The sequence below is a fragment of the Drosophila navojoa genome, chromosome 5, assembly GCF_054131105.1.
Source record: "Drosophila navojoa isolate 15081-1374.11 chromosome 5, UAZ_NAV_1.0, whole genome shotgun sequence".
Classification (NCBI taxonomy): Eukaryota; Metazoa; Arthropoda; class Insecta; order Diptera; family Drosophilidae; genus Drosophila; species Drosophila navojoa.
The window spans coordinates 5,378,560-5,404,404 of NC_142893.1; the positions used below are offsets into that span (position 1 = coordinate 5,378,560).

Consider the following 25,845-nt stretch of genomic DNA (forward strand, 5'->3'; position numbering starts at 1 on the left):
CATGTTTACATATCTTGATCTTGGGCTCTAGTTCTCAAATGCAATCTCTGGCTAATTATTACGAAACGCAGGAAATGTTTGAATTATAATTATTTTATGCGACATAATTGCAAAGCATGCATGCAACATATTTACCTATTTCCATGCAGGAAATGAGAGCAATTCTAACTAAAACAACTTCTTTAGTTTTTTTTTTTTGGGTTAACAGCGTGTCGGTTGAGGCAGGGGCAGGGGCAGGGGCTGGGGCTGGGGCGCAGCATTCTTTTATGTAACTTTCTAAAACGCAAACTCTTATTGATGATGCTCTGCAGCATTAGCATATAAAATATGTTTATCTTGTTTGATTCTATTGATCAGCAGGCGTATCGCTTAGCTGTCAAATAGCTGGCCAAGTCACACAATCGAGAGACGCACACAAAACAAATCACACATCAAATACTCAAATACTTCAGAAACTCACAAACTTCTCGACAAACACCGTTTTGCTTCAGTTAGAAGTAGTTCACCACATCAATAGAAATATTTATTTCCAATTTCGATTCATAGTTGTAGAATATATATATATATACACATAGAAGATATACTGTATATATATATTATAGAAATTTCATTTTATTTTTTTTTTTTTTTAGAAATATATTAATCTAGCTAGAAATCGAAATTTTAAATTGTTTGTTGTTGCACCATGGCCTGCAATCCACAAGCAGCCAAAGCTGCCACCCAGGGTCTTGTGGCCGCACACGCCAGCAGCGTCGCGTATGTGCAGTGCCAGAATCTCAAGTACAACGCCATCATCATAGGCTGGCTGGGCGTCATCATATCGAGCGTGATGATCTTCAGTTCCATGGTGCTCGTCAATATGCAGGCCGATGTCGAAGTGTTGGTCAAGCAAATCCTGCTACAGCAGGCAAACGATAAGGAAATACAGCTGTTAATGAATCGTATGTATGAGTTTGGTTTGATGTGCTTTAAGAATATGTCCATATCATCTACATTTCTGATCTCTAGTACTGGCTGCTTTCAGCACAGTTGCCTACGGCATGTCCTTGATTAACCTGGGCGTCAGCCTCCTCCTGTTGATTGGTGTGGCTCGGGTGCGTATGAGAGGGAGTAGAGGAGGGAATCGATAGGAGTTCTCTTCTGCTAAACATTTCTCCAACTCCTTCTTTTCATCCTAACAGGACTCGAGCGGCCCGTTGTATCCTTGGTTGATTTTCCATGGCGTTGTGTTTGGCTTTAGCCTCTACATAGGCATATTCTACGCCCTGGCTGGCTTATTTATAGACCTGTCTAGTTTCTTAATGTGCTTGTTGGTCTTTACGCTTGTGTTGGGTAAGTCTTCTTTATATATATATTATATATATATATTAAAATTATGTATATATTAATAATCCAACGTAGTGCTCTATTATAAAATCTATCATGAGGTCTTTACTCTGTTCCGCGTCATGCAAGAGCAGAATTTACGCAATGCAAAGTTCTGTCAGGATGCTGAGCACGTCTTTGCCTCTGGCGTTCCATATTCGCCCTTATATATGCCCCCGTTTCCATTCAAGCCATAAATACATACTAATACTTAGGTAGTAGCTGCAGCCTCAATTTTTCGTTTTACATGTTAACTAAATGTCTGGTCTAAAATATAATAAACATCGATTGGATTTTGTTTTATTTGTTTTGTTGTTCAACATTTACATAATTTATTTACACACAATTAGTTCATAAATAGTTTAAAATTACGTAACAGCGCATATGACTAAGTCAATTAATTAATAATTAATTTAAAGTGTATTTTGAAAATCGCTTAACCAGAATATCCCATATCGAATATCCCATAGATGTACATATATCGTAACTAGAGATATATGCGTTGTCATTCCTAGGCTCTAATATACGCAGTTTCCGTCTCCTCCTCCTAATCATTCTTGCGCTGCGCAAGTTTTTTTCTTTTTGAAAATCATTAAATATATAAATAAGAATTAAAAACAAAGTATGCGAAAAGTCGATAGATGCGGAAGCTGGGAAAGTGAATTATGTACAAAACGTTTGCACTCCACTTAATGGAGGGCATTCTGCAAGCTGGAGCTCTGAAGCGTTGGGTTTCAAATAAATATGAGACGACAGGGCATAGCTTAGATGTTGACTGTGAGGCCAACCACATAGGATACCCAGTCCACCGTGTAGGCCAGGCGATGGTAGATGCCCTACAAGAGAGGAATTTTTGAAGGTTAGCTCAAGTCGAGTTCAGCTTTGATAGGGTAGTCAAGAACTCACCGGCTGTCCACGCGATGCACAGGAATAGCCCGCCGAGACAACGCCTGGAATATAGCAAATATTCAAGTTAGGAGTTTGTCTGCTAGCGTAACCCAATCGGTACTCACCTATCAAATACCAACGGCCGTTCTTCTCATGCATCAGCGGGCCGCCGGAATCGCCCTGGCACGAGTCCTTGCCGCCATTGCGATAGCCGGCGCACAGCATCTCCTGGTAGATGACGACATTGATGCCATTCTGTCGATGCCAGCGCTCGCAGATGCGATTCTCAATCACGGGCACATCGACAGCTTGCAGAGTTTTGGGACGCAGGCGGGAGCCCGGATTCAAGGCGCCCCAGCCGGCGGCCCAGCCATACTTGCCCAGAAAGTCCTCGTTCTTCTCCGGCAGGCAAATGGGCGCTGTGGCAGATGTGAAGTGAGTCAAGAGATGCACTGGATAAGAAAGAGTATATTTTATATACCTATATGTGGCATGAAGTGCACTGTGCGCTCCAGAGTCAGCACGGAGACATCGAAGCGATCCGCTTGAGGCGTGAACTTGAAGTAGGGATGCACATCGATGCGGCGCACGCCGAAGGTGTACGCGGGCAGCGGTTCAACGGCCGAATTGATGACATAATCGCCCAGCGTGACGTGCACCTGACGGGGCGTGGCACGTGCCACACAATGCCCGGCGGTGACCACATGACGACGCGAGATCAGCGAGCCGCCACATCTGCAACAGCGCAGCGAATGTGAATTTGTGGAGGCAAGAAGAAGAAGAAGAGGCGGTGGTGGGTGGTGCGCTTACCTGGAGGAGCCAATGCGTATGTAGGCCTGCCAGGGAAAGGAGCCAAAGCCGGCATCGTCGCCGCCCACAATGCGGCGCTGGGCGGTCTGCTTGGCCAGTGAAATGCCGCAGCCTGCAAACCAAGACGAGACAGACAGACAGACAGTTAGAGTGTGACGGGTTAGAGAGTTCAAAGGTTAACGCTAATAAAACAGCACAGAGAGTTAGTAAGTAGCAACTGGCAAACGGGGTGGGAGAAACAAATTGAAAGAAAGACAGAGAGAGAGAGAGAGAATGAAAGAGAGCGAGCGAGTTCAGTGTTAGCGGCAGGTGGAACTTGCAACCAAAAATGAAGCCAAAAATATGAACGCCGCTTGGAACTGCCCGCAATTCGTTGTTGCTGGTTCGTTTGCTGTATGAGAGTGTGTGTGTGAGATGGAAAGGAGGCGGGGGTGGTGCGTGCGGGAGATGAAGCATTAACTTTCTAGTCGCTGTGGTGTGGTTTGCTTTTTTTTCTGGTTTGTTTTTTGGGTGGCACTTGAAGCTCACTTTCGGGGCATGCCGTTAAATGATGTTTTAAAAGTGGCTTAGTTGTCATTAACTCTCCTAATTAACACATGCACATGCTGGGCAGTTGTAAAGTTCCTCAGCTTCCTCCTCTCTTTCCCCATTGCACGCGGCGGCATTTTCATATCCCACTTCAAGCTTTTGGTGCAAGGCATTTTAGTAGCGTGATTTGGTTTAGCTTCTTCTTTCTTTTTTCGAAACTTAATTAAGCACTCGACATTTGACAAACATAACTACGAATACGGTGCACAATGTGCTAGACACAAATAAATACAATACAACAAAAAATTATACAAAATTATAAAACATCAACGAAAATAAATAAAGCAAGCAAACGCAATCACTACAACTAAATATTTTTTGTTAGACATGCAAATTGAAGTATTCATTAATATTCTAACAATGTACTTGCAGAGGATTCATAGGGCTTTCGAAATTAAAAATTAATTTATTTACTAACTAAATTTATTTATTTTTATACCCTGAACCCATTGAAAATGGGAAATCAGGGTATAATGTTTTTGTGTAAAAGTATGTAACAGGCAGAAGGAATCATCGCAGACCCCATAAAGTATATATATTCTTGATCAGCACGACGAGCTGAGTCGATATAACCCTGTCCGTCTGTCCGTCCGTCCGTCCGTCCGTCCGTCCGTCCGTCCGTCCGTCCGTCCGTCCGTCCGTATGAACGCCGAGATCTCAGAAGATATAAGAGCTAGAGAGCTGAAATTTTTTGTGCATACTCGTGTATACCATACGCAGTACGAGTTTGCTTTATTTTTTCGATAACTCATCCGATAACTTTTTTATCGAGAATAATCGAAAAATTGATTTTGTTTTTTGAGCCTCATCGGAGTACTAATAAACATAGAGACTTCAGATTTACTGTGTATATATATATGATAAATACAAACATTTTGTAATCAACAGATTTTGGATACCACGCCCCCTTCGCCCCCAATTCGTAAAAAACGTATTTCAAGTACTAGAGACTTGTGCTTTAGAATGTACACACATTTTGACCATATGATTACGCTCTGAAAATTTCATTAAGATTGCATGTCTACAAAAAAAGTTATTCATCAAATAAATTCTCATACTATTGCCCACACTGCAGCGCAGCCCAAGCGCAGTCGCTGCTTACTGCGCAGTTAGCAGAGCACAGGCGCGTGAGGATGGATGCATGTGTATGTATGTGTGCGTGTATAAAAGAAGTGCAGAATGATAAGAATATCAGCTTGGAGGGTTCAGGGTATCTCCTAGTCGAGCAGTCTCGACTAGAGTCTTCTTACTTGTTTTGACATAATTTTTCGCAATCATTAAACAAATGTTCAAGAAAATTATTGAAAATAATTAATTAAATTTATGGCACAATATTTTACTGTATCGTGTATATGTATGTATAATTATTTCTATACATTTTTGTATTTTTTCTGACATATAAATACATATTTTAAAATATTTCCATATATCTTATTTATTTATTTATTTTATTAATATATATATTTTTGTTTTGTTTTTTTCTATGAAATATATTTTCTGTAATTTATTTTAAATAACATCAATTGGACTTTTCCGACTAAATTAATTAATTTATAAAATTTTCTTTCCTCTGCAAGTATATTTAATCTTCGGCCAACCGAAGTTGTTTCTCTAAGTTTTTATACATTTCATTATTTTATATAATGTTTGCGACTTGGTCCAAAAGGCAAGCTGAACCGTAGTGTAAACCAAATTGTTGTTTGTTTTTTAGTGTGCACGTGCATGGACTTGTAGTTGGTTTTTTTTGTTTTAATTTGTTGTTTGGTTTTTTTTTTTTTTTTTGTTGAGGCAGCCACACTCACTGGGTTCGTTGTTGACCGGTCCAAAGTTCTTTTGCGGTAGATCGGTCAGATCGACCGTATTGCCCACATAGTCCGAGCTGCGTAAATTGGCCGATTTGGCCGTGCGATGGCAACAGCCGCGCAGCAATCCATTGCAGGTGCCCTGTATTAGGCCGCCAGATAGCCAGCAGCCTAAAAAGAACTCGCAAGTACCGCCACGGTGCTGACACTCCATGTCCGTTGTGATGTCGACTGTCAAATGGTTGGGGGGATATCATGTATGTATAGATGAGCAACATGTGTGATGTGTATGTGTGTGTGTGTGTGTATGTGTATGTATATCATTGGTTATGTGTATGTTGGGTAGTGTTCGTATTGGGACAATTAGGCCTAGTGCAAGCAGTTCCCAGCAGCGACACTAACTGAAGCTTAACCTAATAGAGTAGCAAAATGGTCGTATAGCTACCGACCCTGACACTTACCCTTCTCCTTGAATGTGCTCGCTGACTGTGGACTGCTAGTTGACTCGGCAGCGTTATCCAAATCCTGTAGACTGTAATCGTTACGCACATCCTGCACAGCGGCCAGCTCGTTGATGCCAAAGTTCTGGTCTCTGTGTGGAACGAGACGAGATATCAGTGAATGCAGAGTAGAAGACAGAAATCCAATTTATCTCATTTATGATTTCCTCACTTCGATGATTCACATTAACAAGTTCGACAGCCTCTCTATCGCTCGCACACGATTCTCACACTATCCCAGCCCGTCCCTATGCAGTTTTTTTTCCCACACTGACTAATCGCTTTTGCCAACTCACCTGAAAGCAATATTATCGCTAAAGTAGACACCCGTGCCGGATGGTGCGCTGGAGCCGCTGGGTCCGGTGGTGCCCACATTGTCGTTGCTGGGGAAGACCACGCGGGGACTGCGCGATGACTTGTAGGGGAAGTAGCGACTCTTGCGCGAGCTCTGATAATCTCCGGGCGCCACGTACTCATTGAAGGCCTTCTGCGGTCCAAACTGACGCATGGGACTGGGTCCGGTGCGGAATTCCGTGTCGCCAAAGTAGAGGCCGCGCTGCAAGCGACCTGGCAGTGCGGTAATGGGTCCATTGATGTCCCCAAACTTGGTCACATCATCGCGATAAAGTTTCCCGGCTGCGACGGCGGAGTTCAGTGTGTGGGGCTTCGAGTTGGCCACCAGGCCGGGAAACTCAAAGCTGGACGGTGAGACATCCGAGTCGAAGTACAGCTGACGCGTATGCCGTGTCTCGTGCTCATATTGTGTGGGCGTGGCATCCTCGGTAAAGGGCAGGCCACCGCCGGCACTGCTCTCCTCGAAGATGGGGCTATCCTCACGATAGCCCTGCGGATAGAAGGGATTGGCCGGCTTCAGGCTGTAGCTGGGAAACTGAAAGCCCACACGACGACTCGTGTGCTCCGGCTCGGCATACTCCAGCTTGTCGGTGGTGCTGGCCGCAGCTACCAGATCACTGCGCTCCGTGCGCACCGACTGCTGTTGCTGGTGCTCTGCTGCATGCGCCGCCAGCTCAGAGCTGAATTCATGAGCCACTGCAGCAATGCCCTCGGCTGGAGGACCCAGCGCGGATAGCGTGGCATTGCGACTGGGCCGCAGCTGCAGCAGCGAGGCTGAGCTGCTCGCATCGCCCTCCGTTTGCAGCGGGATGTACATGTAGTTGCGTCGGCGTCCCTGTCGCGTCACATTCTCCGGCAGCGTGGGCACCAGCTGCTTGGGTATGGTGATCAGCTCACTCTGGGGCAACTCCACACTGGGCGCCGGTATGATCTCGACATCGGAGCGACGCTGGGCGGTGGCAGCTGCAGCTGCACCTGCAGTTGCAGTGGATTGTCGCGCAGTGCGATAGGAGCCAAAGGATTGCACCAGGCTGCCATCGTTGCGCTGTCGCACATCCTTGAAGCTGATGTCGTCCTGCTGGCTGAAGGTCTGATAGGGCGCATAGAGATTCCTGGCAGGGGGCGCCGCAGTTGCTGCCGCTGTTGCTGTGCGGGTGGCAAAGGCGGCGGTGGTCTGCCACGGCGCCAGCTGATGGCCCGTTAGCAGCGCCGCCGTCGATGCCGTTGAGCTCTGCGCACCGCTGCCGATCGCCTGAACTTGACCGGCATAGAGCAGACAGCTAATGAGCAGGCAGAGCTGGCAACTGTTGCTGTTGCCGCGATTGCTGTTGCTGTTGGATTTGGTTTTGGTACTGTGTTGGTGTTTGGCCACTAACATCTTACATTGAGCGGGGATGAGCGCGTGTGGTGGTGGTGGTGATGGTGGTGGTAATGACACTGCGCCCAATTAAGGTGCAGCTGCGCAGCTTCCTGCTTGTTGCTGTTGCAGTTGCAACTATTGCTGCTGCTGCTGCTTCTGCTGTTGTTATGGCGATTTTGAACTTGAAGCCAATTGCTGGCCCGTTTCGCTTTTCTTCTGCTGCTGTTGCTGCTTCTGCTGTTGTTGTTGTTGTTGTTCGCAGCTGCTGCGTGCCGCGTTCATTGATCCCCGCTCCACTGGTTTCTTTGCCTCTTGTTGTTGTTGTTATTGTGTTTTTTGGCTTTGGGGATTTTCCGGCGCCCGATGCTCCACGCTTTTGACGCTGTGTTACAATTCAGTTGAAGGAGCTGCTGCCACTACCGCTGGCAATCGGTTTTCGATTTTGTGCCTGCCGCGAATATCTCGTGTGGCGAGTTTCAGCAGTTGGTGCGGTTATTGGACTCCTGCTTGCCTGCAGCTCTGCCGGCAACTATGCACGTATGTGTGTGTGTGAGTGTAAGCTGCTCCAATGGCAATTATGGCAATTGCTGTTGACGCTTCAACAGCCAACGTTTCATGTGGCTGCATTCATGACGGCTGCTGGCTCTGGCTGATGATCTTGCAGCAAGGGAGATAGAGATAGATAGAGAGAGACAGAGAGAGAGAGGGAGAAGAAGACGACAACGCCAACAACTACCAACAGCAACAACAGCGTTGGCCACAAATTACTTCCTTAATTGCCTGCAAGAAGAAGAGAGAGAGAGAGAAAAAAACGTAAATAAATATATACATTTTTATATGTTTGTATATAAAGAAAACGGGCTGGCATTTTGGCCATTAAATTGCCATGAGCATGACATTAATTGTGGGTGTGTTACAGACAACATATTGATGGTCGAGTGGGGGGGGCATAATATGGTGGGCGTGTCAGACCATTAGCCACAGCCTAAGCGCTTAGCATTAGCTTTCATCTGGCGGTTTAAATCAACGCTTTGCGCATTAAACCACCAACAAATTAATTGCAAATTACCAATTTATGCTGCTGCTGCTGCTGTTGGTCCTCCCGCTGCTGCAGCTGATTGCAGCAGCAGTAGCATCACGCGTTTCCTCGGTCAGAAACCGCAGCAGCAGCAGCAGCAGCTGACTTTTGGCAACAGCTTTGCGAAACCAGTTAACAAAATAAAAGTCGCTGCACAACTGGAAAGCGGCAAAATTGTTGCTTTTATATTTTGTTTTTCATTTTCGTGTTTTTTCTTTTCGAAAAGTTATTTTTACGTTTAACGATAGAAGGAAATGAATGACTGCAATGAAAAGCGCAATAAAAGCAAAGCCAAGCGGCAATCGCAGCCAATGCGCTTTAATGGAAAGTCCAAGGCATTTACATTAATTTGAGCAGCTTAACCACATGATCCCCTGCATAAATAATTTGCCAAATTTTCAATTTTGCTTCCACATGAAATTCGCCTCACAATGTTTATTAAACTCAAATTGAAACAAATGCAATTTGTATGCGTCATAAATTAAATTAATTAATGGAAACTATTAAAGTAACTAAATGCCAATTAACGAATTTTGCAATTGTTTATTGTTATGAGCTTGTAATTTCGTTTAAAGTTGTTTTCCTGCTTTAGGCAAAATAAAATATTACAGTCAGGCTACTTCCCAGATATGTATTTTTGCAGCTCTATAAGCTATGTTTTCCTATTAAATTTAAAGCTTTCATATATTTTATTGTGTTCTATCCTTCCCCGAACTTAATTAGGGTTTTTTTTTTTTATTTTTTTTTTTTTATGATTCAGTTTGAAGAATTTTAATCGGTTTATAAAAACATATATAATATCGATAACAAATAAAAAAAAAAGTTTAAATAAATTAAAACATATTTCTATATTATATACTATATTCTTTTTTTTTTTACAAATATGTATAACAATATTAAATTAAATGTGGATGTATACATATTTTATGTTTATTTTTAAAACAAATTTTTTTAACTGAAAGCATTTATTTTTTAGTATTTGGCTTAGTATATTGTTACTGGTCCCAATAAAAACAATCTAATGTCTACATATATTCGTCATTTGTCATAGCATAATAATTCTTGTATCTTGATATCTGTCAATATCTTCTTTCGTAATAAATACTTTATCTAAAGCACACAGAGTATCATGCAGTCGCCTTGCCTTAGCTGCAGCGTTCTTTGTTGTTGCTGTAATTGTTGTTGTTGTTGTTGTTGTTGTTTGTGTGGTCAGTGAAGCAGCAAAGACAAAGCAGCAGCAACAACAACAGCTTTGAAAGTAAGAGTTGGCAACTTTTTGCGCTCAACTGCGCTGCGCTGCTGCAGTCGTCGCTGCCAGCGAATTTTCACTTTCATTTCGAGTTCAAGCACCACGCGAGCAGCTGCCGTGGTTGTTGTTGTTGCTGTTGTCGCTGCAATTGTTGCATGTGCTGCTGCTAAGCTAAAAGCTTCCTCGGGTGTGGGCGTTTCGCGGCAACCGCAGAAACTTGACATTTTGAACTTGATTTTTAGCGTAGCCAAGCCAAGAGATTTTCCATAGAGTCGTCGTGTCTGCCTGTGTCAGAGGGTAGAGTGTGCAGGCATGAAGACGCCAGGCCCAGGCAGGCAGACTGCGAGTCAGCTAATGTCAACAGGAAGCGTTGTACGAAACGTGACCAGACGTTGGCTATTTACTTCCCCAATAGACGTGCAGCTCACAGCGATAAAGATGGTTTTGCATAATATTTTAACACATTGGGCTGCCGGACGACTTGAGGCATGCTGCTAATAGATTTTGTTCGATTATGAAATCTGCAAGGCCCCTGATAACTGGCTTGTCAGCATGCCGCCATGTAAACAGATGTATATAGGAATATAGTACATATACATAGACATAGATAAAGAGAGATATATGTATATACATATGGAGTTGCGAAATTGACAATTTGAGCTACACGATTTAATGCGCATTTTGTGTGATGCAATCTGGCTAAATAACATCGAGTAACAACTTTTCAGTGTTGAAAATCCATATGCAAAAATCGAAGAAGAAGAAGAAGCAGAAACAGCTACTGAAATACCAAAAGCCATGCTTGAGCAATGCCACTGGCTAAAAATTGATAAACAAAAAAATGTTATGTAAAAAAAAAAATAAAATGCGTTCGAAATGCGAACAGCACCAGCGGCTGTTGCTGCTGCTGCTGCTGCTGCTTTTGCTGCTTCGCAATGCTGATGATGATGATCATCATCTTGTGATGCCTCATTATGAGCGAGACGCTGCTGCCGCATCAGCAATTATTGCAACGGCCTTGTGAAGGACGCCGGAAACTGGCTTTACTTCTTTTTGCCTCTCACTCTGTTCCCCTCTCTCTCAATCTGCTTTATTTCTATATATATATTTTATTTGTTGTTTGCCTTTCGCTGTGCTCTTTCTTTTGCCCGTTTTCTTTCACACTTCTGCTGCACGCATAATTCACATTCATTTTGGTGTTGGCTCTTCTGCTTTGGTTTTTAATGTCTGCCAGTTTATTTGTTTTAATTAACAATTGTTGTGGCTGCTCCTCTTTTATTTGAGGTTGCTTTTTGTTTTTTGTTTTTGGCTTTTTATTGCGCCCTTCTTTTGCTTTTTCGGCCGTTTTATCTGCATGTGCACTTTGTTTTAGTTTTGCGCGTTGCCTAGTGAAAGTTGCTCTTGTTGCTGTTGCTGTTGTTGCAAACAATGCGTTGCTCGTTGCTCGTTTGCTACGTTTCGTTTATTCATTGCTGCAAACAAGCAATTTTTGTACATATTATTTTTATATTTTTCTTTTCGTAATTGAGATAAATGCATTTTAAATGCGCAGCAATCGCTGCAGTAATAGCAACAGCCAAAGTAACAGCAACAGTTGCTGGAGATGCGGATACAACGCATTGCGTATACGCAGCGTTGCACATAGATTGCGTGCGTCTGTTCAACTCGGTTCAACTTTTTAGTTGTTTTCCACGCATAATTTAAAAGCAAATGAATTTCGTTTGCATAAAACATAAATAAAAGTGAAGATAAAACAATGCCTAATGCACAAAATCACAAATTGATGACAATGGCAGCAGCAACCACAGCAACCACAGCAACCACAATCAAAATGAACATAAAGTTGCCTCTCTCGTTGTCATTTGTCATTTGTTGCTGTTGTTGTTGTTGTTCGTTATCGCCGTTGTTGCATCTGCTCGTTTGTGACGCTGACGAGCTGCGCATAAATAAATGTCAGCCTATGCTTAATTTAATGCATGCATTTGCACAAATGCTTAAATTACAGCATTGCACAAATGAATTCCAAGATACAACTTTTAACTATATGTAAAAAATTGAAGCATTATTTTGAAGTTAATCAAGAAATGTTGGAAATTTAAACTGGTCAATTAAACAAATTGGATGTGTTGTGTGTATAAGTGAAGACTTTAAATGTACTTTAAAATTATGCTTGAAAGATTAAAGATATAGATAAGTTCCCTAAAATTTATATAACTATTTATTAACATGATGTCGCTTTATATAGAGAGAAACTCGGAAAGAATCTATCAAATATTTATGTATATTCATTCATACCTCAGCATGTTTCCACTTTACACAATTTTTCACGAAAGCAAAATTTCTTTTCACCTTACAACTTGTTTGCCCACTTTTGTTTCCAGTGTACAGACTCGAAACGAACTCGCTTTTAAAATAAACAACAATTTGAACAAAGCTGTGCCAATTATTTGAATTGCTACCAATTGTTCAATTGCCGATTGTTTGGCCAATGGCAAAAAGGTCAAAACGTTTGCATTTAAGCACAAGCTAAAGCCGACGTCAAGTGGGTCAGCAGCTTGAGCCGCTGCTGCTAGCTGAACTCTGAACAAAGACGCCCATCGTATGAAAATTGGTGTCATGCCATTGGCACATATTTGGCCTGGCCAAAAAGCAAACACAGCGACATGGGCCTAAAAGCTGAGCTATTGGGTAAGGTAAGTGCTGTGGGCAAGGGAGTTCCGATTGGAAACCGGGCCCAAATCACGCTCGCTGGTTGCCACACGGCCCAGAGACGCATAATCAATAGATATGCAGCTGGAACGGGGCTGGGGTAGGCGGGCGCAGCGAGTGGGATTTCAAGCGTTAATTAATATTCAATACACGCGCTGCGCAATTGTTATGAATGTGTGAAGTCAACACCGGCAGCAAAAAAGCGTTAAGAAGCGCCAGCAACAACAGCAACAGCAGCAGCCTGAGCATTGCATGTTAATCAAAGCAACATACATATTGATAACGATTATATAATTAACTGTGGGCTACTTGGCGTATGAGCAATATTCAATTAAACGCTTGCACATTGTGATGTGATGTGGAGCCTCCCGCTTTTGCAACTTTTTGGCACATTCGATAAGCGCCATTAAAATTTTATAACCTTATTTTCTTCTATATTGATCAAGAGTGTTTGTTGTTGTTGTTGTTTGCCTCACGCTAATGATTTGTGCACATCGAGGCTATCGACTTGCTGTCCGGCTGCCGGTCAGCCACCGCAAAAAGCTGCTAAAAACTAGACAATTGCTGCACATGCTAAATACAAAAAATCTACAGATTCTCAGAAAAATCTACAGATTCTCAGAAAATATAAAAAAAAAATATGTAAACAACAAAAAAACAAAAAATAAACACACAGTAGCTCGTGTCCAATTAACAGTGGAAACGAATGCATAATCGATTGCGCTGCCTGACGTAGATGCGCATTAAGAAATCATTTGCATTACTCGATTGCCTTACATAACTTCCCCCTCCAAAAGAAAATGAGCCAAAGAAAGAGAGAAAGACGGTGGCGCCAATCAAAGGTTTATAATTTACATAAACAACAAAAATTAAAATAAAAGCAACGACTGGCCACAAATCCATTGCCATGGTCACAATTTGGCGGAACTTGTTTCTCGTATGCACAGCAGCAACAACAACAACAATGATAAAAATAACAACATTAGCAGCAGCAACAATCACAATTTGGGTTTATTACCAGATGATAAATGAAAAAGGGTTTCGGCCTGAAAAGCACAAAAAAAAAAACGCTTTAACCGGATTTTCAATTTTTGGGCGCCAGCGAAAACCGAAAGCAGCTGGGTTTTAAGCTGATTTCTCGAGGGTCTAGACTGTGTAATACCCTGTTATGGGTTAGCTAGCTCTAGAAGAATCTTATGTAACTCTTAGCAGCATTTTACATTTAATTTGATATTTTTATTTATTTATTATCAATTTTTTTAATTATGACATCACAATTTAATATTCTCATTCAATTCCCATATGTCTAACCTTTTAATCCAATAAATATAGTCAATTTCTGTTACATGATGGCAACAGATCCGTATACAACCTCCTTAACTCTTGAACAGGGTATAGAAATTCATCTTTAAATTAAGTAATTTATGTCAGACAGTAGCTCGACTGCAAGGAAAGTTCTCAAGTTTGCGCCTTAAGTCTTTCGTAATCGGAGCAGCAGCTGACAACAGCTGCAGCAACAACAACAAGGGGAACAACAGCAGCATCATCAGCCGCCGCAACGCAGCAATTCAATATATAACATGCTCTAAAGAGCATGCAGAGCAATACGAGTTTCTCCGCTTATGCAATAAGCAAAGCCCTAAATAAAAAAAAATGTATAAAATAAAACCACTTCAGGAAAAAGAAAAAAAAATCAACGCAAAAGAAAAGAAAGAAGAGATGTTACCAAAAAATAAACAACAACAACAACAACGATTTCGATGGCGTTGGCGGCGCTGTGCTGATAATGAAGTTCATGTCATATGTAACGCAGACAAGCTACAGACACATACAAACATATTTATGTATATACATACATACATATATGTATACTGATTTAAGTATATGTATTTAGTGTGCACAAAAGCTTTGAGTGGGCTATAAAAACGTTGCCAAATAATTTTTTTGGGGCCGTCTTTTGGTTAAAGCAAAATTTAGGTTAACTTTTATTTTCTTTTTGGTTTTTGTCTTTTGTTGCTGCGTCTCGTTTGCCCTTTTTTCAACGCACTTTTATTTATGTTTTCCTGTTTTGTTTTTGTGTATTTCATTTTGATTTCGTTTCTTTTCTGATTTCGCATATCAGTTGTTTGTTTTGTAAAAGCCAACTTGACATGGTTTGTTTGTTTGTTCGTCGTCTGTCTTATTTATTATTCAATGTGCGCTCTTCTTGCAAATGTTTATTATATAACAATTAACATGTTGAAGAGCTGTTGAAATATTATTTATTGAATAATATTTAACAAGTGTGCAGCCAGCAGCAAGTGGTTTGGCTATACTTTGATGAGGCCATATAAAACTGTATCCATATACATATATTGGTTGTATTTTATGTGTTAATGAGTTGCAGAAACAAAAACTGTCATATATGGAACTATTTGTTGAGGGTATACTATTTAGCATGATTGGACATTTTTGGTTTGCCAAAGCTCGAAAATTGCTGAGGGGCATGAATTATATATAAGGTTAATCAGTTTGAAATTGGTTTATGAGTTTTGTTGAATATTTTCATAAGGTCTAACATTTTTGTTATGGCAGTTGCTAAATGAAGGGAAAGAGTCTACTCCAGTCTTTTGAAACGAATTTGTTAGCGTTTACTTAACTGTATTGTTAAGAAAACATTTAGGTTTATCAACAACAGCAAAGGATTTGTATATTGCCTTTAGAGAGCCAGAGGTTTTTCTCAGCTGAGCTCAATTTTAATCTATATTCTAAACAGATATACTGCCAAGAGCTTCACTATAGTAAGTAAATATATGTATACGAGTTATATATACATACGTATGACTTATTTTGTATTACTGAATATTCCTCTATATTTGTTTACATTCTACTATCAAATATATTATTATTATTATTATTACTTATATATATATAATACCCTTATCAACCATATAGCTAACTCTTTCATATATTATATATTACAATACCCCTCTCTACCTTCACTCTACTCTACTATACTGTCTTTTCTTACTTTCCTATATTATTCTAGTATAATTCAACTATTAACCTTGAATACTTCTCAACTATTATACAATCCTCCTGCACACCAACCCTGTCTGTCATTATCTATACCATAATCTACTGCACTACGCAATATTACTCGTATCTAATCTACCGTCATCAATCTTAATGCCAAACTCCTTATACCAACTCTGTCAATCATTAGAGCAAATTGTCTAGTCTTGTTTGTATTTGTCAACTCTATGATAGACTTCTGTGCCACCTCGACGACTACCATTCGCAATTAATCATTCTGTCAAATTTCTAGCAGAAACCATTTCATTTCATAGTTTTGCTCTGTGGACGTCTTTTGCACATTTCAGAAATATTTTAAACAACTTGTATTATTGCCCAACCGCTGCCCAAATGGCTTCATTTTGCTCTAAATCCAAATTTACCTAGACAACATTTTTTTTTTTAATGTATTTAGTTTATGCTAACATATTCGCAACACTTTCCACATGTGGCAACAGATCGGGCCAGCTTTAGGCGTTACATATAGCAGTTAGGAGCTGAGTATGTGTTTACATGCACTCTTGTCTTGTCTATGGTGTATGGCTATGGCTATGTCTATGGCTATGTATATATTGCAAGATTTATTAGATAATGACGCTTTAGTTATTTCTTTTCTTTAATTTCTTTTCATTTTGTTTGCTACGGTTCGTGAGTTGCTGCAATTTGAATGATTTAATCGTCGTCGCGGCGATTGCTAATAAATGTTGATTGAATGTGAAATTTATGAACACTCGATTAGTTAGTCTCCCCGAGTGTGGCAAGACTTTGTTATTCAAACTAATAAATGAGTCTTACCCAATGTTTCTCTCTTGCTTTCGATCGAATTTTGTGTTTGAATTTTCTATTGCAGAAATAATCCAAATTGTTTGTTAGCAGCTTGTTGTTGACTTTAATTTTTTTTTGGCTACAAGAAATTAGAGCGCACTTTAGATATAGTTGAATTAAAGGTAATTTGCAAATTGCTTGCAAATTTATTTGTTTATAAATAAAAATTTATTATTATTATTATTATTATTTTTTATTTTTGTAATTTTGGATTAGCTTTGCTGCATGTTGTGTTGCCTTTGCCATTGGCATTGCGTTGCAAATTTACTGTACTGGCTATATCTCTCTCGATATAATGCGGCTATAATCATAGCAAATGGCTATGAAATCGAGCGCTGCTGAGCTGAGCCGAGCTACAAAATCGCAAACAGATTGCGATTGCGAGGCGCAGACTCCAATTGCAAAATCAAATCACTTTCACTGTCAGGCGCGCAGCCGCAACGAAAACGAAATTGCAACTCACTAACAACACAGCAGCGGCAACAGCAATATCAACAACAACATCAGCCATAGCTAAAATCCAATACAATCCAATTCAATTTCAATTTTAATTTCAATACGTAGCACTCGATTGCACTCGACTCTCCACTCTTATCGATAAACACACTCAATTTAGCAATTGTTATTTGGCTTTTTATTTAGCTTGATTTCGGCTTTCATATGCACTGTTTTGCATGTATGTCCTTTGATCCTACACACACACATTCACTCAGTAGTAGCCAAACACTTACGTTTTGCGCGCGTCTAACGAAACGTCGAGCCGAACGAGCAAACGATACGAAACGAGCTTTTGGCTAAGCTTTTATGCTTTTTTTTAATATATGCTTGAAATACGCTTTAAGAGGCGAGCGCGCACACGACCTTCTTGAGCGAAGTCTCAAAGAAGTCTGAACGCAAGCGCAGGCACTAAAGCTGAGCGAAGCTGCAGCTAAAGTTTAACAACTGCGCAGTCGCAGCGGCTGCTGCTGCGGCCTCTTCCTGCTCTGTCGAGCGTTGTGTTTCAGTTTTTGTTGTTTTTGGTTTTTTGGCTCAGGCAAAGCAGTGAAAAAACAGCTGTCGCTGTCGTTGGGGCTTTCGTTGAGGCTTTTGGCTGCGTTGGCGATGAGGCAACAATCAAAATGCACAGACACAGCGTAAAAGCTATGAAAGGGGACGACGCAGCTGAAGAGTAAGTATATATATATTTATACACATTAAAAGTCAGTAACAGCCAGCGCTTTGTACAAATACTTATAAAAAAAAAAATATGTATATACTTATTGCTTAATGCCGGCTCAGACAGCCGGCAGCGCCCGCACCCTCCCATTGTGCCCCACGCAGCTCAAGATACACAGGCGCCCATTTCGTAAGCTGTAATTATGTTATGAAGTAGTCGTAAGGCATCATTGGGCGCCATGGTCAATAGTAACTACGCGAACGCTATGCAGTATTTAACTAGCTTTTATATCATTTTTTCAACTGTCCAGTCCATGACAAGCGCCAATTAAACAGATTCGTCTAGCGGGGGGACGACGAGTACAAGAAAATAAAAGTAAAAAGAAGCAGAACTACACAAGCATCGACATGTTTTAATGCCTTTTGACAGAATGTGACGTGTCTGTGACTTGACTTTGACAGCTAATTGCAGTTAGGCGCGTCAAAATGCGATTGAAATATAAACGGGCCTTGTCACAAATGAAATATGAAGAAAACAAAAAAAACGTAATAATAAGAGACAAAATCGTAAACTCTTTGATTGTCGCCCAGTCGAGGGTATTTGACCAGAGCGTGTAATCATTGTTTACCAAATTGGAGCAGAGTCATGAAAATAAACAGCGATGCGACAGAGCAATTAGCATCATTTTGTTGTTTTCTGATGGAGTACTGTTTGGGGGTAAATATGAGATCTAGTTGTATTTTTATAAACAATTATCAGTTTGCCAATGAGCACACAAAACAAGCAGCTAGCTGCTATTTGAAAGATCATCATGAAGATTCGTGTGTGCTCCCCAAATCTTTCATCTTTTCAATTAAATCGACTTAGCTAAAATTGAACTATTTTTTCATTTAACCTTAAGCTTTCGGCTGCATCGCAGCTAACCCTCACTTAATTCCATAAACACTTATCAGGTTAATATCAAAGTCGATTTCATATTTGGTAAAGCAAATAAAAATAGAGTTCATCTGTGAACTCGAAACAGTGGAGCGCACAGTGTTAAAACGAAAGACTTAGGCAACGAACTTGCGCAACGTCAAGGCTGCGACGAAGGAGCCTTGATCTCAACAGTCAACGGGCCGAGGGGAAACTCCGAAAAAAAGCAGTTGACAAAAAATACGAAACGGACACAAAGAGAGATAGACAGAGACACACACACACACACACACCCATGGCCTTTGGAAAATCAATGCGAATGTAGTCGAACGACGATGGCGACAACGACATTTCACATCAGCATCCGCTGCCAAGATATTCAGATGAATCATCGCAGCGATTTCTTCTATTTTGATTGTTGTTATGTTTGTGCAGCTGAAGAGTTGGTTAGTTGTTGTTGCTGTTGCTGTTTACTCCCTTGTTATTGGCGCGCGTAAAGTCCGTTTTGCTCTCATTTCAGCGCAGCAGCGAATTGAAAGTGAAAGGAGCAGTCGGTAGCCAGCAGCTCATTTCTATAACTGAGGCTGGGCAAATGTAGTTGTAGCTGTGGCTGTGACTGGAAATACGCCAGCCAGCATCGGCTCCAGCTGGCTGCCGGGCATGGGCATTGGCATTGGCGCGGGTGCTGCTGCTGCTGCTGCTGTAGCGGATGCTTGCGACGGTTGGAAAGTGTTTTCAGTGTGTTTGTGATGTGACCTGGGCAAAGATTTGCATATATAATGTATAAGAAAGACCGCTGCCAGCGCGAGTAGCAATTGCTCTTAATTTTTTTGCCCAGCCTGGCACAATTTTCACAGCTGCCGGCCTGGCAATCATTCATTTGGCTTAGTTGAGTCATTTGTTTGGCGCACAAATTATGAATATTCATTTGACTGACATTTCATTGGACGTCTTTTGTTTTAGCTTCTGCTTCCCCTATTTTTTTTTCGACCAGCATCTTTTGTTCGATTTCTCTGCGATATTTGCTGTCATTAAATGATGCTGTCATTTATTTCGTTTTTATCCGTCTTGGCTGCAACTGCAACTGCATAAGAGACGGCGCATGCAATGAGGAAGTTGGCGGCATTTGCGACTCACGTCAAAGGTAAATAAAAATCGATAATTGAAAAATGGCAGCACAAATATTTGCTACAGCAGATGAAGAGTGCATGCCGAGATTAGCATACATTTTGCTGTATGTACAGCAATCGTAAAGCTGCAGCAGCTGCATGCTCGCATGCGCCCAAAATGATGAGGCAGGAAAATATATTCGCGCATGCTTCATTTACGTTGGTGTTTGTATCTGTGTGCCGCACCACAAGCTCTCTGCCTCTGTGTGTGCCTGTGTGTGTGTGTGCGAATGCCATCATCACTTTCACCCAGAGGTGATATAATGAACTACCGGCCTGGCTGACTGTCCGGCCTGCTCTGTAAACTAAAACCGACGCATTGCAAAAAATCGCAGCTGCTGCAAGATGCTGTTGTTGTTGTTGTTGTTGTCGCCCAAACTCGTGATGCCATTTAGCATGGCTTACACGGAATTCTGTATTCTAAAAGCCAGTTCGTGCCTGAAGTCTTTGGTTTGCCTGCTGCAATCAGTTAACACCAGTTTACGCTTGTCGCTTTATCTATAATTCGATTAGCGCTACTTAACAAATTGTTCTTAAATATTATGAGATAAGCAAATATGTATTAAAGAAACAAAAACAAAAAACAAGGACGTTGCCATCGGACGTTACTGACTGCAAAATACGCATTCGCAGCCCATATTTCTGTCTCAGTCTGATTCTATTTACTCCGTCTATCTTTCTTACATTTCATATCCTATATCTCTCTATGCCTCTATCTCTCTCTGCTTGTATTCTGTCTCTCTCTCTCTCTGTCTTTCTCTCTCTCTCTCTCTCTCTCTCTCTCTCTCTCTCTTTCTGATTATCTTTTTTTCTCTCTCTGTCGCTCTCGCTTTATTGCTGTTATTCTCTTTGCCCAACTCTCTTTTTCTATTTCTAACTTACATATATATAATATTCAATATTATACAAAATTCTTTCAGTGTGAATCGTCATACTTACATAAGATGATACCCAAAAACAACAACAACAACTCCCCTCTTTTGTCTCAGTGTGCACGAATTTTCAATGGGCACGTGCCACAGGGCAAATTTAGCCAGAAACTTTTTGCGACCCAGCGGCAATTAGTGGGCTATTGGTTGAAGAGATCAACAATAAATATGTGCCGGCCACGATAAGCGAGAGAGAGAGAAAAAAACGGAAAAAATATTTCAAAAATCATAATAGACATATAAATAGTAAACAAATCGAGATCGTGAAATTTGGAAGCGCATATGACAGCTGACAGTGAGGCAGTCATAAATCAATTTCGACGCCGGCAGAGCAGAGGTGTCAAACAGTTTGAGTTTGGAGTTCGGAGTCTGTGCCGTGCCGTGCCGTGCTGTTCCGTGTTTTGTCGGGATTGCCAAATACCGCAGCCCACAGACAATCGAGCAGCGGCTTATGGAAATGAATATGTGAAAAGCTAAAAGCCGTTTAGATTTTTGTTACCACTGTCTGTTAAGCATTCGATTTTCTCTCTCGCTCTTCAGTGTTTTTTTTTTTTTTTTTTTTTTTGGCTAATTACACAATTGTCTATGCAAGAGCTTCAGCGACATATTTATACACATTGGGGGAGGAGGCGCAGCAGGAGGAAGCCATAGGCTTATACAATTCGACAGACGGCAGATTGAACGGGGCATGCGTAACCGAGGGTGTTTTTTGTGTTCAGCGAAATGAGCTTTATGAGCGTCTCTTACAATACCCCAGTACATAGATTGCATGAGTAACTGTATGTATGTATGTATGTATGTGTATGGCAGACACGCGCATGAAGAAAACTATTTCTTTGTGCACGCCAGAGACGTGTTCCTCTTAAGTCTCAGCCGTTTGTTGCCTGCAGTTGATTACCTTTCGGGGTCTTTAGCCAGGCAACTTGAATTGCAATTTGTGGAAATTTGATTGTCAAAATGAAAGATGACGACAAGATTTGAAGCGAGGCGTATATATAATTTGCACATTAGTGTGCAGCTGCCTTGCAGCAGTTGTAGCAGCAGCAGCAGGGCTTTAGTTTTGTCGTGTGAGTGCTTTGGGCAATTGGGAAATGCTGTTGCCTAAACATTTAACCATTTCGTTAGTTGACCTAGAAAATGAGCTTCAAAATACAGTTGACAGCAATGCGTCGTTTCGTAAGCTTAACAGCTGCTTAACAATAAACGGGCAAATTGGTAAACAAATTGGCCCGCTTTTCGCAACGGCTCTGTAACTGTAACTATGGCTATGACTGTGACTGTGATTGTGGCTGTGGCATCGAGCCAGGAAATTTACGCTATGGCCTATTAAAAGGTAATTTCAAAGCTCAAGCACTTTTGACTTTCATTGCGCTTTTGTTCAGTAGGCGCAACAAATCGAAACGACGAAGCTATTTTTTTTCTGTTTCTGTTTTGTATGATTATTATTATGATTAAGTTGCAAATTATAAATAAAACATTCATTCAGATTTCCTCATTTTGCACCGTTCACCTCATCAATCAGTCAGTTAGACAACAGAGATCTCAGTGCAGACCGTTACAAACAGAAGTGCCTGCAATTTGATTTACATTTCGAAATAGTGCAGCAAAAGCTTCCTGTCGAAGGGAATGTCAAAAGTGAAGCGTGGATAATATATACATATATATTTGTTTATTTATTTATTTATTTTTTTTTGGCTTGAAAATCATAATGCAAATGCATTGAAAGAATGTCAGAATTATTTTTAAGTTGCTTATCTGAAAACTAAATTAAATACAGCAAAATCAATAAGGGCTACTTTTATGATTATGCAAAATCTTTACTCTACATTAATAATTTCATCTGTCATAAGCCGAGTGTTAAATCATTTATGCTAATTTCAATCAAAAATTCAAATGAAAGCGAAACCAATCATCAATTCGGTTTTTTAACTTTGCATCTTTCCATCGACGGCAAAGATGGCACTTGCTCTGTGGCATTTGCAAGATAATCAAACTGTAATCAGATTGAATAACTAGCAGCCTTATATATACAGACAACAGATGATTTGTAATGTTGTCCGGGATATGCCCAAAATATAATTCATTAAGCCACAAATACAAATGCAAAGCCCACAAAAGGTAAATGAAATGAGCTCCACCGAAAATGAAAGTAAAATTAATTTTATTTTGATTTTTTTTTTTGCGCCCAACTCTTTATTTTTTTTGGCAAGTATTGAAAGAGCGCTGCGCACGCGCTGCTTGGCTTCTTGGCAATTTTTTGGCGATGATGTCAACATAATTTCTCCACCTACACAGCGGGCGAGTTCACTCTCGCCGCGACGATCTGCTCTGCTCTGCTCCCACAGTGACCCCTTCGCATGGCTTTGATTGGGTTAAATTGAAGGCAAGCACGCGCTTATATAACCGGGCCGCAAGCTGTGCTGAAAATCGTTGACGCGTTTGTGTCTTCAGTCTTTTGTTTTTTTTGGAAGCGTTCGCCGTGGCCAGGAAGCCGACATTGAGCGAAATAAATGCCATGATTTGCATTTAATGCTCATCAAAATGAAAGAGCAGTAGAGGAAGAAGCAGCAGAACTCGCAGCTTTCCACTTAATAGAAGTGTAAAAGATTTACAACTACTAAAAACTTCACACTAAAGTCCATGATTTACACGCCTCGTCGAGGCGGCCAACTGTAGACAATGCGACAGCCGAAAGTCTTAAGCATTGTGTCCGCAAAACAGAGACCAACATCTACAAATGAAATGCAACAAATGATAATTATGGGCATTGCTGTATCATTGTGGTTGCTTGTTGTTGTTGCTGCTGCTGCTGCTGCTGTTGCCGCTGCTGCTGCTAATAATCATAAAGAAAGGTTAACGAAAAAAAAGCGCCTGCAGCTATTATCTGTTTGTGTGTTTTTTTGGGGGCAGCAGCTGAGCGCCATCCAGCGGTGCGTATACATAATCCTCCATTTCATGAGTGTCGAGCGTTTGTTTCGCATTCCCCCTATACATATATGTATATATCTTTTTTTCTTATGACTGTTATTGCTTTTGTTGCCATCATCACGGCCCGCGTCATAATATACATAATTTCTTAATTGCTTGGGGTCAGCTTTGAGTTGATTTTTGTCTTCTTCTGTTTCTCTTCGTTGAGCGCCACGCTTGAAGCGGGCGTCCGTTCAAACAAGGCGTCTTCAGTTGGGCACCAATAAATACGCATCTGCATGGCCGATGCGTAATTTTAATGATGCCCCACTTCAATTTCTGTGCTTGTCTCTGCCAAATTCCAGCGAAAATCGTTTCATGTGAATATTTCGAAGCTTCAGATATGAAGCTGAGGCACGTAAGGCGATAGGAAAATTAATGAGGCAAGGATTTCGATACTAAGGTAAGAAAATATGGGAACAAAAAAAAATATATATATATTTTGTTAAAAACTTGTGAATATCTTTCATATAATCATCATCCGTGATGTCTGTGATATAATTTCAAAAGTTTTAATATCTATACTACAATATTGAGATATATTTACCTAGAGATTAAAAATACATATATATTTTTTCCATAATTCATAAAATAAATAGATGTTTCCAGAAACTCCTATCTTCAATTAAAAAGTAAACAAATCTCTTAAATTTATGCATCTAGTTTATTAAAACGTGCAAATGAATTCGTTTAACCTAAGCTAAATACAGCTAAAGTTTTGTTCATTGTTTATTATTTGCATAGTTTTTTTCTCTCTGTACCCCTCTCTCTCTCTCTCTCTCTTCACGTTTATGTCACACGCTAGAGATATATCTGCATATATGCTAATCCCATTCGCAATTGTTTATGCCTACGCCCATTTGTCAGATTGTGGATTATTATTTGGCTCGCCAACGCCGCCGTCGTCGGCGTCGTCTTCGTCGTCATTTCATTTCGTTTGGTTTCCTTTTGTGCGAAAGCAGTGAGAAAATATTTGGCTTCAAGTGCGCCGCTTGAATGTGTAAACAAAAATTCGCATCGCGAGCGAGACGGCTGCAGCTCTGGCGAGTGAGATGGCGCTAGTTGGGACGAATTTTTGGGTTAATGTTAATGCATTTGTTGATGGGCAGGCGGCAATTTAAAAAAGTTCAACCAAATTGGCTGACAGCCGCATGTAAATTTCATTTAACTTGTTTTCCCTTTTCTTCTCTGTCTGTGATTTCGTGCTGTTGTTGCTGCTGTTGTTGTTGCTTTTCTTTAGTTTGTGGGGCATTTTGAGTATTTTGCATAAAGCCGAATACAGATCGCGATGACGACAATGTAAATGGAGCTGGAGCTGGCGCTGGGTATGGCGTGGGTGCCTTTCACTCAACTTCAACTTTAGCTAAAGCTACAGCAGAAGTTCACGTCCGGCTCCGTGCCATGTCAGAGTTACCAACAGCAACAGCAGCAGCAGCAGCAGCAACAGCAGCAGCTGGTAATAATTTCATTTCATGGCCAAGCTTTGAGTGCAATTCGGACGCAATTAGCTGCAGGCGGCACGCAATGCAATCGTTTACCCAAAAGCTATTTAACAAATGCCGCCCACTCGAGCTGGTGGGGCCCGGACAATTGGAAATCGAAATTGAGAGTGAAAGACTCAGCTGGGTCGGACGGAATGAACTGCAGCCAGGCATATAAATGGGCGACCTTGTTGCAGTTGCGACAGAGCGCGTTTCTTCAGCTGCGTAGTGGCTAATGACCATCAAGAATCGCTGACCTTTCAGCAAGTCGTGTGTATGTGTGTGTGTGTGTATGTGTGTGTGTGGCAAGTGAAGCGTCTCATTTTAAGTCCGGCTTTGACATAATGCCAGGCAGCCACTGGGCAGACACTAATCCCCGCCAGCTAGTGAGCGAAAGAGAGGAAACTAATGCAGACGTCTCGGACTCGGACTCGAATTCGAAGTCGGATTCCGATTCGGATGTGGATGTGGCAATGAAGCGTAGAAAAAGCCACGCATAAAGCTGCGCTTCGTTGAGCTTCAACTGCTGCAACAGCTGCGACTAAACATTGCGACACTTTAGGGCTGTTGAGCTTAGAGGTTGCACAGCCCCGCCCTGCTCTGCCTTGGCCCCTTGGACAGTTCAAGCAAAGTGCATTGAAAGCTG

General features: G+C 41.1%; 2 protein-coding genes across 5 annotated transcripts; one reads left to right on the top strand and one right to left on the bottom strand.

Moving 5' to 3' along the window:
* Window positions 1–382: 382 nt before the first annotated feature.
* LOC108653199 (uncharacterized) lies at window positions 383–1,668 on the top strand. Its single transcript, XM_018103557.2, has 4 exons — window positions 383–941; window positions 1,009–1,094; window positions 1,182–1,332; window positions 1,402–1,668. Exons 1-4 carry the CDS (start codon window positions 686–688, stop codon window positions 1,560–1,562), a joined length of 654 nt encoding a protein of 217 aa, XP_017959046.1. The 5' UTR covers window positions 383–685; the 3' UTR covers window positions 1,563–1,668.
* LOC108653170 (uncharacterized) lies at window positions 606–17,481 on the bottom strand. 4 transcript variants are annotated; one of them, XM_089260858.1, is made up of 10 exons: window positions 17,314–17,481; window positions 16,553–16,661; window positions 6,250–8,447; window positions 5,915–6,045; window positions 5,454–5,684; window positions 3,064–3,175; window positions 2,735–2,988; window positions 2,379–2,672; window positions 2,272–2,315; window positions 606–2,201 (listed from the first exon to the last, which is right to left on the bottom strand). In XM_089260858.1, the coding sequence occupies exons 3-10, from the start codon at window positions 7,683–7,685 to the stop codon at window positions 2,130–2,132; spliced, it is 2,574 nt and encodes an 857-aa protein (XP_089116984.1). In that variant the 5' UTR covers window positions 7,686–8,447; window positions 16,553–16,661; window positions 17,314–17,481; the 3' UTR covers window positions 606–2,129. The 4 variants fall into 4 exon arrangements, with proteins under 4 accessions (XP_089116984.1, XP_089116985.1, XP_017958982.1 ...); XM_089260859.1 differs by having other exon boundaries at window positions 16,553–16,681; XM_018103493.3 differs by lacking the exon at window positions 16,553–16,661.
* Window positions 17,482–25,845: the final 8,364 nt, after the last annotated feature.